Raw genomic sequence first — 14,294 nt, forward strand, 5'->3', positions numbered from 1 at the left:
TCAGTTTATTTTAACGTGTTTAATAAGAGGAAAAAGGAAAAATTACAAACAAGTAGGATAAAAATGATACCCGGCCATCGTGCACGTAAAGGCCCACTTTTCTTTGTAATACGGAAGTTTAATGTGAAGATATACCTACTCACTTTGGCATACATATCCGTTTAAATGCCAGCATACATTTATATCAGATGGTGTGAAGCACGCCTTGCGAGGTCACGAGGCGATAACCCTCCTCGCGCGCCTGCTGATTTCACACCGGCTTCTGTGTTGAGAGAGGGGGAATGCAGATAGTCCTGGAGAAAACATGGCTTCAGTCCCAACTCTACCGCCTCGCCGCCAGAGGACAGGCTCTCAGGCGTCTCACCGTGCTCGACGACAGTCCACCCTCGACGTCTTACTGCAGATGGGCTTCAACCAAACACGAGCGTAAGTTGAGCGAATTCTGTCGTTTAGTTATGGGTATACAAGCTAGAAATGAACAGGGGTGTGTGGTGTTTTTTCCCAATGACAGCTCGCGTACTACTACGCACTGTGGCTGTTGTACGTGTACGCGAGTTGCACTCGGCTGCACTGTGCCTGTCAGCGCGGACTCAACGCCACAGGCTGCACGATACTACTATAGCATTGCATACACCGTATATACATACAGGTCTACTGTCAACCCGTGGGTCGCTATAATTCCATATGTAGTCTGCTGATATGATAAAAACATTAAACAAGGACGGTTTCCCTTGCTTAATGTAGTCACTAGCTGTAATGTTTGTTTGACCTCATTTGTAGTAACATGAACAGGTAAATATTGGAAGCATACAAGAGACATACATGTAAACAGATCACGTGACAACAGGGAAATATAATCAATATTCATACATACACACGTAAACAACACATATGCTCGTTGAAAACAACCAATGTGGTGAAAAGCACAACGGGAGTCATTACGCGATTTTAGGGCCACTGATCATTGATACACGGGCCACTGCCACAGTGTGCGGAGCGTAATGTCAATCACTGTGACAACAGCTGTCAGGGGTTGTATATGTACAATGTTGATAGTGATTCGTGTATGGGTTTGTTTACATTTGCATGTGTTTACATTTTTCAAGATACAGTTCTTTGTTGGGCTTTTTTATGCAGTTTGGCGTAACATAATGTGAAAATCTGTGCAGTGTTTCAGGAGATTGAATTCACATGTTTCACCTTTTCCACTGTGAACAACTTTAGATACCTTTTTCATGTCTGGTAGAAGGAAAAAAAGACCCATGTTTAGAAAATGTAGCTGTCCGAAATAACTGTGCACCAGTGGAAGAACGTGACCTAATGGCTGGGACCCATCAACAAAGTCTAATTCATCATTAAATGTGTAAACAAACCAATAAAGTGTTCAGAATTCATTGTATATTGGTTGTAGTTTTCATTTGCAGACAGTGTTAAAATGAATGGGTATATATTCATTTTATTGAAGCAAAAATCCCATAAATGGTGAAGTGATAGTTCAACATCATACTTTAGCGAATCAGTGAAGTTCTCAGCTGAACCAGGAAGTAAATTTCATCAGGTGGACTCACTACATTTTGATAAGATGTGGTTTATCAGCTTGTTGTGTGACCATATATTGCGTACCGACTTCACAGCAGTGTTCAAAGAAAATGTGGAATATAATTTGTACTGGTAACAGTATATTCCTCATTATCGTTATGCACCAGCGATCATATCCCTTTTACAAAGTTATTAAACCCATGTTATCTCAAATCTTAAATACAAATGGGAAACTGAATGTATCAACCAGTATACCTGTGTGCAGGCCAGTTTCCCTGTCTGTTAATAAAAAATGTTTAAAAAAAACCAAAAAAAAAAAACTGGAAGATTATCAACCAATGTCAAATCATAGCAGTCCTTCATTTGTCTGTTTCCATGATGCATGCTAGAATAAACTTATTCAATTAAAATATATATATTTTTGAAATTAAGAATAAATTAGGACAATTTTATGAGAGAAAATCAAATTAAATTGTTGGGTGTAGAAATGGTAGAAAGGTTATTTCTGTGTTACTGATGTCATGGTCGCAGAGATCATGGTTTAGCCCTCTGAGCCAATGAGGCATCAGCGAATGATGTATTAAAGTCCGATATATTTTCACATTGTTTGACTTTCTGCCTTTTGGCTTTATTTGTTGATCAGTGGATGTATTCATGGAGAGATGTATTGTCTGGAGTTGAAATACTAGTCCACCATGTTGTCCGTCTTTTTGCTTCGACATTCTTTTCCGTGCTGTAAATGATGAAGGTTGCGATGTGTGAATAATAAGGAGTTACTGTCCCTAGCAGGTCAGCTGACAACTGTTACATTGTTGTTAGGAGATTCACCCAGTAATCCCAACATCATCAGCTGTCACAGCGAGTGAGGCTCCATAGGGTGACCTCACACACCGGATTCCCCTCAATGAATAAACCTGGCTGTACTGTGTGATGGAATCTGATCCTAGAGTACCCCCGCCTCTCGGCCCTCAAATGTTACGGTCAAGTGAGGACAGTGGAGCACTGTGTTATTGTATTTTTCTCAGTTGCACTGGAATCGCTGGACTCAATCGTAGTCTTGTCTTTCGTTGACGTAATAGCTATAGGTATTGTTGGTGCAGGCTGCAGACAGAAAATCCCTGTGGCTGTTATCTGGTGTTAACTACACCCTGCTTTCAGTTCTTCATTTTGTTTGCTTTGTGAACTGCTTTATCTTTTAATGCAGTTGTAAACTCTTCTGTTCAAAGATATTTAGGCCTATATTTTCTGTACATTTTAACATCTGTGTTCATATTTATTGGCATTTGTCACGTGTCTGGTTAAGGGCAGTGGATTACTGCGTCAGATGTAAACTACAACACTCAAAAAAATATTTTGTTAATTTCGTCAGAAATTCTGTGGTGAGACATTCTGTTGGAATATATTTTGTTATTATAACACAATAATGCATGCCTTATATCTTGTGGCAGATTGATGGGCTTTTTTGACATTGTTTCAGATCTCGTGGAAGGATGGGCATGTAGTTTTTGAGGTCTTTTATAGGTAGGATGAATGTACAGTTTGCCTAGAGCCTATAGCAGGATGGGAATATATCTGTACTGTAGTTCATTCCCAGCTTGTGGCTATATGTACTGTAGTTCGTTCCCAGCTTGTGGCTATATGTACTATAGTTCATTCCCAGCTTGTGGCTATATGTACTGTAGTTCATTCCCAGCTTGTGGCAGGATGTACTGTAGTTCGTTCCAGGCTTGTGGCAGGATGTGCTGTAGTTCGTTCCCGACTTGTGGCAGCATGTACTGTAGTTCGTTCCCGGCTTGTGGCAGCATGTACTGTAGTTCGTTCCCGGCTTGTGGCAGGGTAGAGATACAATTTACCCACAATATAAAGCATTGAGCATACAGTTTGAGTTGATGAACAGTGACAAAAGAGACTTACCCTAATTCCGCCATACGAGGGAAGATCTCCCAGCAACCTGCGGATAGTCATGGGTCTCTTTGTGGGCTCTACCTGGTTCCCTCCCATCACAATGTTGTATGCCATATAAGTGAAATATTCTTGAGTATAGTATATAACATGAATCAAAAAAAATAAATTATTCTGCAACCTTTTTGGCATATGAAAGAGCAACTTTCAATTCAGTTTATTTCATTTGATTTTGGAGACAATTAAAACTACATTGGTTGTATTGGCCAGTGTCTAAAACTGATAATTTTATCAGTCAAAACAGAGTAAAGCCCTCAGAATATGCTTGAATAAACACCTTGCAAACATGTGAATATTTATTTATTTATTTGGTGTTTTACGCCGTACTCAAGAATATTTCACTTATACGACGGCGGCCAGCATTATGGTGGGTGGAAACCGGGCACAGCCCAGAGGAAACCCACGACAGGATCAGGATGGGCATATAGTCTGTGCCCAGCTTTTGGCAGGATGGGCGTATAGTCTGTGTGCAGCTTTTGGCAGGATGGGTGATAGTCTGTGCACAGCTTTTAGCATGATGGGCATATAGTATGTGCACAGCTTTTGGCAGGATCAGCATATAGTATGTGCCCAGCTTTTGGCAGGATGGGCGTATAGTCTGTGCACAGCTTTTGGCAGGATGGGCATATAGTCTGTGCACAGCTTTTGGCAGGATCAGCATATAGTCTGTGCCCAGCTTTTGGCAGGATGGGCTTATAGTCTGTGCACAGCTTTTAGCAGTATGGGCAAATAGTCTGTGCCCAGCTTTTGGCAGGATGGGCATTATAGTCTGTGCATGGCTTTTGGGAGGATGGGCTTATAGTCTGTGCACAACTTTTCAGCCATAGTTTTCAACAGGCATGACAGGCAGGAATTGGTTTGGTGGCAGGATAGGTACATATGTACTTCTGCATGCCAAGAGAAATGCGTACTTGTAAAATGGGTGCTCTACGTCTGGCTGCATACTGTTATTGTATAATTCATAGCACATGGTAAACATAGCAATGATCAATCAAGCCTTTACATATTTAATGATATTCATCTAAAAATGGAACCTGTTTAATTGATTTATATGTACAGTCGTCAAATGTATTACATTGTATGACCTGTGACCATTGTAGGTATCAGTAAGGGTTTTTTCTTTCTGACCTTTAGTCTTCAGAAAACCTTATCACCATGCAGTCCTCTATATTTATATGGCGTTCAATTGTTACACCAATGCATGATCAATATTCAATTTATTTATTATGTTTATTAGCTCACCTAACGAAGTGAGAAGAGGTATTGTGAGAGGAGGATCAGATGATGTTTGTGTCGGTGTCCAGTTTGGTTAGTTTTTGGCCAGTCATAGGGTTGTGGTGGTAACCCATAGTACACAGATAGCCAATCACTGGTAGCGATGTGCATATCGAAGACCAAGGAAGTTCTTTTACTTCATAGCTCAACATTTTGCTCAGCTCTTCAAGGGTTGCAATTGCCTCCCATAGTACATGGGTTGCCACATGCAGTTCGTGATTAGCACATCAAACTGCTCACGGTGGTTTTCACCACCATAGCATATGAAGTCACTGCTTTGCAATCCTTATGCATAATTTAACAGTCATAGTTGTCATAGTTAACACTCATAGTTTGGTCTTTCTCCCTGATTTAATGACAACATCCTAAAACTATGTAATTAGAGAATATCTCTGTATGACAGTGTCAATTATTCTACATTGGGGGGGGGGGGGGGGGGGGGGAGGGGGGAGGGTATAGAGGTCAATATTTCACATGGCTTGAGCATTATGCCATTTTACAAACTGTTCAGTCAGGTGAGCTATCGATATTCTCTGAATGCAATATTGTTCAAGAGATGAAACTGTTAGTGTATAAAAAAACGTTTTATAACAGTAAACTTTTTTCATTTCTGCTCCTTACAGTAAATGTACAAATACATGTATACAAGATGCACAGTTACAGTTTTTTTTCCAGTCTATTTCCGTGGTAACATTAACAAACAGTCTGTTTCTATGGTAACGAGCTACATTTAATGTCTTCACACCTGGCCATTACAAGTTTGTTAACCATGATCAGCATGAAAACAGTTTTATTGTCTCCCTGCCAAACTGAGTCGGCTTCAATTCTACCAAACTTCCTTCTTTAATGCAGACATGTCGAAAGATATAAACTGCTGTCCTAGCTGTGTAAGCTATTTTCAGACTACATCATAGACCTATGTCAGTTTAAGTGCACATCTTTGTTGCACTTCTTTTGTGCACTCCTTGTGAGATCCTTCGGTGACCTGTCTTATGGTTTACATGAAATGTCACTTACACATAGTTAGCTCATTTCACTGTTACTTTCCTTGTCATGCAAATACATGCATATACTAGTATACTTGCTCATGTTTTCCAGGTATTCTCACACATGCACATTTCAATCTTCAACCATTTTGAGAAGTTGATCAGACATGTTAAGTAATCTTTGTACTTCACTGGTGGGCCTGTGGCCCTAAAGGATGATCAGCTCTGCTACCTTCACTTAGATTATGACATGGTATATATCCACCATGTAAGGAGCCCCTATGAAGAGTTTTGTCATACATGTGTGTACAGTAATGTCAAATTTTAATTGCATGATCCTTTATTTAATTGGTCAGATGCAGATGCAAAGATAGCTGTTTTTTATGCAATGAAATTAACAACATTACTTATCTGTTTTCATGGATTTCTCTCATTCTGTAGTGTTGTAAAACAATTCTTCTATATGAATTTATGGCCTACAAATAAACAGAATTCAGTCGGTACGGATTAAATGATTTGGAAATTCGTACAAGCAAAACCATTTGGAAAATCTTATCAAGATGGCTATCATAAAGGCAAAAGCCTTCTGATATCTTGATCTGGTATTTTGTGCTATAGGCATGATATGTGCAGAGATCCAGGTGCATGATACGTGCAGAGATCCAGGTGCATGATACGTGCAGAGATCCAGGTGCATGATATGAGCAGATATCCAGGTGCATGATGTGAGCAGATATCCAGGTGCATGATATGAGCAGATATCCAGGTGCATGATATGAGCAGATATCCAGGTGCATGATACGTGCAGATATCCAGGTGCATGATATGTGCAGAGATCCAGGTGCATGATACGTGCAGAGATCCAGGTGCATGATACGTGCAGAGATCCAGGTGCATGATGTGAGCAGATATCCAGGTGCATGATGTGAGCAGATATCCAGGTGCATGATACGTGCATGGATCCAGGTGCATGATCCCTGCAGAGATCCAGGTGTATGATATGAGCAGATATCCAGGTGCATGATACGTGCAGAGATCCAGGTGCATGATATGAGCAGATATCCAGGTGCATGATATGAGCAGATATCCAGGTGCATGATATGAGCAGATCTCCAGGTGCATGATACGTGCAGGGATCGAGGTGCCTGATACGTGCAGAGATCCAGGTGCATGATATGAGCAGAGATCCAGGTGCATGATACGTGCAGAGATCCAGGTGCATGATATATGCAGAGATCCAGGTGCATGATACGTGCAGAGATCCAGGTGCATGATATGAGCAGATATCCAGGTGCATGATACGTGCAGATATCCAGGTGCATGATATGAGCAGATATCCAGGTGCATGATACGTGCAGAGATCCAGGTGCATGATACGTGCAGAGATCCAGGTGCATGATATGAGCAGATATCCAGGTGCATGATATGAGCAGATATCCAGGTACATGATACGTGCAGAGATCCAGGTGCATGATACCTGCAGAGATCCAGGAGTGCATTGTGGATCCTCTTTTCAGTATTTAGGGTATGTTTTGATGATATGTGCCCTGTCTGATGCCTGCAGCATGGCATTCCAGTGAGGCATGTCTTTAAGCATGTTCACTGTACCCAGTAAAAATCATATTTATTGATTTATGTACTGACATATTGACTTGTTTATGTGGCTGTGTATACGTCTGGCTGCACACTGTTACTGTATAATTCATAGCACAAGGTAAACATAGCAATGATCAATCAAGCCTTTACATATTTAATGATATTCATCTAAAAATGAAACCTGTTTAATTGATTTACATGTACAGTCGTCAAATGTATTACATTGTATGACCTGTGTCCTGTGATAAGTGCCATGTCTGGTGCCTTCAGCATGGCATTCCAGTGAGGCAGCGCTTTAAGTATGTTCACTGTACCCTGTAAAAATCATATTTATTGATTTATGTACTGACGTATTTACTTGTTTATGTGTCTGTGTATTTATCTCCTGAATATGGTTTGAACACCATATTCAGGATTTTTTTCCTGCCTCACTATGAACACGGTTTATTTGCTTTGAGAAACTTGGCAGAATGAGGGAGTGGAGTTGTGGCAGGAGGGTCATGAATGCCTATACAGTTCCTTACTTGCTCATTTTTTCTAGATTTGGGTATGTCATCTCACAGACAAACCCAGTTAGAGCTACATTCTTTCATCATGTGAGCTGTAGGGACAGAGGATAGTTGGTGTACGTGTATATTGGCAGGGTATGGAGCCAGGTTGTCACTCAGGGCTGTACAGTTCCAGAATGACCTTTAAGAACTCTATTATTCATTATCTGGTAGGGTGGAAAATGCTGTAAACCGCATATTCTGCTACTTTGTAGCCCCCAAAATAAGCAATCATCAGTGCAAAGACCATTAAATACCATATTCAAACTACCTTTATTCATTAAAAAAAAAAATGCTGCTCTGTACCTGAAAGTTGTGTGGGGATCTATAGACCATATAGATAATGGTTGCCAAATGACTGGAAACTGAGTTTTTGCAATTTTTCTTTTCACCTTAATGGATTATATACCTGTAGTGTTCACTAGCATAATTACCTGCATAAGAAATAACTAGATTTGCATGTAGTCTAACATTATAAATGTGGTGTTAACCTGTGGATGGTGGTGGGTTTACCCCCGGCTCTGCCCGGTTTCCTCCCACCACAACGCTGGCTGCCGTCGTATAAGTGAAATATTCTTGAGTATGGCGTAAAACACCAATCAAATAAATAAATAAATAAATATGGTCTTTGGGATACATTTTTTATGAATTAGGCTACACTGATTTAAATTGTTGGTTTTACACTTTTTCATACATCAGAGGAGAATATGGAAATGAAAATAATGTCTTCTTTCCTGTTAAAGACATTTACATGATCAGAACGCCTTGAAAAACATGAAAAAGAGTTTAAAATATGAAGATCAGACAAAATAAGAGGGCAGACTTCGTTTTGTTCCATTTATTAATTTTGTAGTGTTGGCTCATAATTGGAATACCAGTATAGTTTTCAATGGCCTTTCCACCTGTGCTTACTTACTTTTCAGATATTCTTTCACATTAAGTTTCTAACCATAAACTAGACCAGAAATTGACTTTCGTAAACTTTTGAGACATTAATGAACTATAAGGTATTAATCAGTGTGGCCACTACAAGTGATCAGTAAGTAGGATAAATGTACCAGTTGTTTGGTAGCAGACCTCATTAACCTGAGGCTGATGAGAATCAGTGTAAAATGATTATATGCTGATTATATACTTGAGCAAAACGAAGTAAGTGTGAGTGGAAGAAAGCATCCGGGTTTGGTGAGTTAAGTGTCTTTGTTAGTTTGCCTTGTTGACCTGGTTTTTCTGTTGATTATTTCATGGTTTATAAACAAGAAGTTAGCCACAAACAAAATCTCTACAGGAAGATAATAGTTATTCTCATTATTATCACCCGTTACAGGTTAATGTCATTGCAATAAGTATTACATCATCACAGGTTAATGTCACTGTAATAAGTGTTACATCATCACAGGTTAATGTCACTGTAATAAGTATTACATCATCACAGGTTAATGTCACTGTAATAAGTGTTACATCATCACAGGTTAATGTCACTGCAATAAGTGTTACATCATCACAGGTTAATGTCACTGTAATAAGTATTACATCATCACAGGTTAATGTCACTGCAATAAGTGTTACATCATCACAGGTTAATGTCACTGCAATAAGTGTTACATCATCACAGGTTAATGTCACTGCAATAAGTGTTACATCATCACAGGTTAATGTCACTGCAATAAGTGTTACATCATCACAGGTTAATGTCACTGCAATAAGTGTTACATCATCACAGGTTAATGTCACTGCAATAAGTATTACTAAAGATGTGATGGCATGCCTGGGGGAATATGAGTGGTTAGGCTTAACGTAGGTATAATTCCCTGGAGATTACATACGTTTAGTTACAGCCAGCACCTTGGCAGGCCATTGTCTGATCAGGACATCTTTAAAACATTATTTGTTGGTTGTAACCTGACTATAGAAAAAAAATATTTTTCTTTTCTTTTTTTTACACTTATACTAATAAAGATGTTGGTTTGTACAAACAAAGTAATGTCCAGATAAAATGTAGTAAGATTCTGTCAGAAAAACTGTACAAAGAGGCTATACACTAGATTTTTGACCAAGAATGCATATTCACAAATTAATTCAGATGTTCTCTATACACCAAGAGTATAACTGAAATGATCTCCATACAGCTTTAGTTTCTGTTAAATTCATAAACTTGTACTGTTTGTACTGTTTTTGGTGTTAAAATTAAAAAAGCTGTATTACCCATTTGGAACAGTAACATGTGCACAGACGATACTGATATATTTTGTGAAAGGTAATATTGTAAGCTGTTTTAAAATAATAACAAACATTTGATTGAATTTGTGCAGCATTGAACCACTTCTTGCTGAAACTCTCTGGCATACAGCTGCTTTATGAAGAGTAGGGCCCTTTTTGGAGGGCTGGGTTTTGCCCAGTGAAGGTACAGCGGGTATTAGTAGTAACATGGAGGCAGGAATGTTTAGGCAGTTTGTGGTAATAATAAGTCTATGTATAACCTCCCCTTCAACTTTATGGTCACGCTCTTAACCTCAGCTGAAGAGTTCAGCTATAATTCTCGCCTGGATAATGGGAAGAACTGGTGCAACTATGAGGGCAAAAAACAGCCGATTTGTGCTCACATGATACAGCTGGCATCTGCGGCAGAGAAAGCCACTACCCTAAACGCTCTGAAGTATACTACACGTTATTGTAGAGCATCGATATCATTTGGTGGTATTTGGGAACTGGCCATGAAATTTAGGCATATTATGATCTATCATCACTCTCAAAGGCCTTCAGCTGCAGATCATTCTCATCATTTAACATCGATTTTGTAATGAAAAAAATCCCCAAATCTTGCCAATCTTCATAAATCATAATGGTATAGGGACTGTTTCTGATTATCATTGATATTGGGTTGGTCCCCCTGGAGGCATGTTGTATATGTAGCTTTCCGGTGATAATTATTATATCAGCGAACCTTCAACCAGTTTTGCAACAAAAAGCAGTGGCTTGTGTACACAACTGTTCTCTCATTCAGTGATTCAAATAATAACACAGCATTTTCTATAGGCTGCCCAGGATTAAAGGAATGTAAACGTGGAATGAAGACATACATGGGTGCGGTTCTATGCAGCTCTGAGTAGGCTATATTTTCATAACAGGACGGGGACATGTCAGTGTGGTCAGGCTGCTTGCCTTAATCATTTAATAGGTCAACCCAAATATGGATTAAATCATAGCCTTAGACAGGAAATTTTCACCTTTGCCCTCTGTCTCCATTTTGCTTGGTCTTGCATGAAGTTCACTATAGAGATCATTTGCCTTCCACTTATATGATGGGTTTATATACACATAAAGTTATCAGTCACTCACAACATATGGATGTCTTATTGTGCGTATTATGTCCTGTTCACATGGTTCATATATATATATATATATATATATATATATATATATATATATATATATATATATATTCATTGATCCAAAAAGTGCTCAAACCACATCTGCGGAAGTCTGGAATCTCACAGCTTTCAGGATCTAGTCGAGCCTTTATTATTATTAGCTGGTATTACTGGTTAGGATTGTCACTCCACGTGCCTGATGCAGCCTGATGTGGAAGTTCCCATGTCCCTCACCTTACCGTTGCCCTAGGGTCCTGCTTGCATACAACAAGGGGTTGACAGTGTGAGTGTTCAGAGCCATTTCTGTAATTGTTCATAAATGTGTTGAAGATCACGTCTATAAAGGCCTTCCATCAACATGGCTGAATTACTCTGTTGTGGCATTTTTTGTCAGTAACTCACCAAAAGTTTTCTCAGGATAATCTGGCTTCATTGTATATTTTGTTGAACACAAATCAACTATAAAACATACTAAAGAATGAATTCATAGTTGTACATGTTAATTTCATGTAGATATTGGTCTACTGTAAGTCCAAGGTGTGATCTTATTGTAATTGAGGTCTGTTAGCAACCTGCGGATGGTTGTGGGTTTCCCCCGGGCTCTACCCGGTTTCCTCCCACCATAATGCTGGTCGCCATGATATAACTGAAATATGCTTGAGTATGGCGTAAAACACCAATCAAATAAATAAATGTTATAATTAAATTATTTGCTGAGTTTGGCTCTGGTTAGTATGACTCATCCATATTTCCCTTCATCACATCAATTGTTGTTTCAGTGAAGCATCATTTAAGGGTTCTTTGAAGCTATTACTGTCTGTGAGATCCAAGCGCCTTAGAGAAAAAAAAAATGTGTGGATCTTGTATGAGTTAATATCTCCTTGATGTTAAAACACTGAGCTAAAATCCGGAAGGCCTCCTCAGACTGTGTTATCAGAGCAGAAGCAGCTGGACCTTGCTGATTACATTTTGTGTGTTTGTCTGTGTAATGGATGAATGCACTGAGTGAAAGGTTCTGTGGCTACAGCAGTTTTAAGACACTTCTCAGTGTTATAGTCGTTTGGTTGCTCTGAATGAATGAACTGTTTAAAATATCGATAGCGATGTAATGTCACATAGCACCGAGATTTGACCGCTGTGTTTTATCAAAATTTAATTGATTTTGTGCAGCATCAAAAAATAAATGAAAATAGCTCTGGGCACATGTTTCCATGGGAGTTTGAAAGTCACATCTGAGGTCATGTTGACAATACGTGGTCAACATCACTTGTGGGGCCATGTTGACCGTATGTGGTCAACGACTCTCATGGGGCCATGTTGACAGTATGCAGTCGACGATACTTGTGGGTCATGTTGACAGTATGCAGTCGACGATACTTGTGGGTCATGTTGACAGTATGCAGTCGACGATACTTGTGGGTCATGTTGACAGTATGTAGTCAGCAGACGTTTGTGGGGCCATTTGCACTTGCAGTCCAATGTTCATTGTGAAAACCACTTATCTTCTACCAATATGGTGTGTATATCTGTATATCAAATGTGAGAAAGTTCATCAGTGACTTGCCAAAGACCGGTGGTTTGTCAAAGGCGCTCTGTTTTCTGCCGCCATATACAGTGTTTTTTGAGTATGGCGTTAAACAGTCAAATAAGCAAGAAATAAATTTTAAAGTTGAAAAAACAAAATGCTGTGGATTCAGAAAGAGGCAGAGCTCTGCATGATGGTTGAAAGTGTATCTGATGATAAAAGAAACTGGCACCAGGTACTTTATGATCAAGTTTGTTGCCTCAGATACTGTATAGTAACCATTTGTTAAGCATGATGTTTGGGTAATCTGAAAAAGAGATCCCAGAGATAATAGAGATAAAACTGTGACTGGGTTAGCAAGAATTGATAAATGCTAACGTTCAGGCAGAAGTTGTCCTACTCAATAGAAGTGATCAATTATGTTAATTATCAGATGACACTGGCTATCAATGCACTATCAGATATTGATACAGCTGTTCAGGAAGTGACAAAGTTATCATTGTGTGTCAGTTATTAATTGTCAGTGGTTGCCAGGTAAAACTGACTGAGGCTAGCACTTGATCTTGCTTTCATCACTGACATCAGTACTCACAGACATCATCAAGTACAGTATTTCTCACAACACCCCACCCCTCGTGAGCCCCACTACTCACAGCAGCAGCACATTCCCCAGCTCTCATCACTGACATCATTACCTCAAGGTGCAATAGTTCTTAAAACACCCCACCCCTTGTGAGCCTCACACACAGCAGAAGCAGTAGAATTCCTAGCCATCATCATCATTACCTTAGGGTAGCGCCCACGGACGTTCTCACACCCCACCCCTTGTGAGCCTCACCACACACACACACATACACTGTCCCTCTCATCACTGACATCATTACCTCAAGGAATTCATTAAAATTCATGGTCTCACAGGTTGCTGCAGAAAAACTAGGTCACCTTGGCAGTGACATCCAACCCAATTCTGGGAATCAAAAACAGAAAGTAGGTCACTTCATCCCTGACTGATTTGACTTCAGCATTGGATGGGGATGTACATCAAGCTTCAAATACTGTAATGGATGGCTGTTCTATTGAGAGACATAAAGCTGCAGTGATTTGTATTATAAAAATCAATATCGTTTCTACTCGAGTATTTTAATAAAAATAAAAAGCTTCGCATAGTCCGTGGCTCATTCTCACAACCCAATCACTTCAGAAGCATTAACATTTCGTAAAAACAACAAAGATGCTATAAGGCTGAATTCTAGCTGTCAGTATCACTGAATCTTTAAACCCAGTCCGAAAAAAAAATGTAGGTTATCAGGTCAACCTTGGTGCTGAATATTAGAACAAATTCATATAAGTGTAAACAAAGACTGTGCTGTGCTGATAAATTCGTAGTGCTGTGGCACAAAAATGTTTTTACACTGGACAAGGCATTGCTTATGGGTATTTACCACCAATGCCTTGTTCAGTGTACTTCCGTGATTACTTCTAAATGTCACTAAAA

At 39.4% G+C, this 14,294-nt stretch overlaps 1 protein-coding gene across 1 annotated transcript in view; it reads left to right on the plus strand.

Annotated features, from left to right (window-relative positions):
• The first annotated feature begins 307 nt into the window (after positions 1 to 307).
• The window catches only part of LOC135476620 (ubiquitin-associated and SH3 domain-containing protein B-like), a 37,292-nt gene continuing 23,305 nt past the window's right edge, over positions 308 to 14,294 (plus strand). The window contains exon 1 of the mRNA XM_064756706.1: positions 308 to 426. Coding sequence (XP_064612776.1) covers positions 404 to 426 — 23 coding nt within the window. The 5' untranslated portion in view covers positions 308 to 403. The remainder of the gene's footprint in view (positions 427 to 14,294) is intronic.

Source organism: Liolophura sinensis, chromosome 10 (assembly GCF_032854445.1).
Source record: "Liolophura sinensis isolate JHLJ2023 chromosome 10, CUHK_Ljap_v2, whole genome shotgun sequence".
Classification (NCBI taxonomy): Eukaryota; Metazoa; Mollusca; class Polyplacophora; order Chitonida; family Chitonidae; genus Liolophura; species Liolophura sinensis.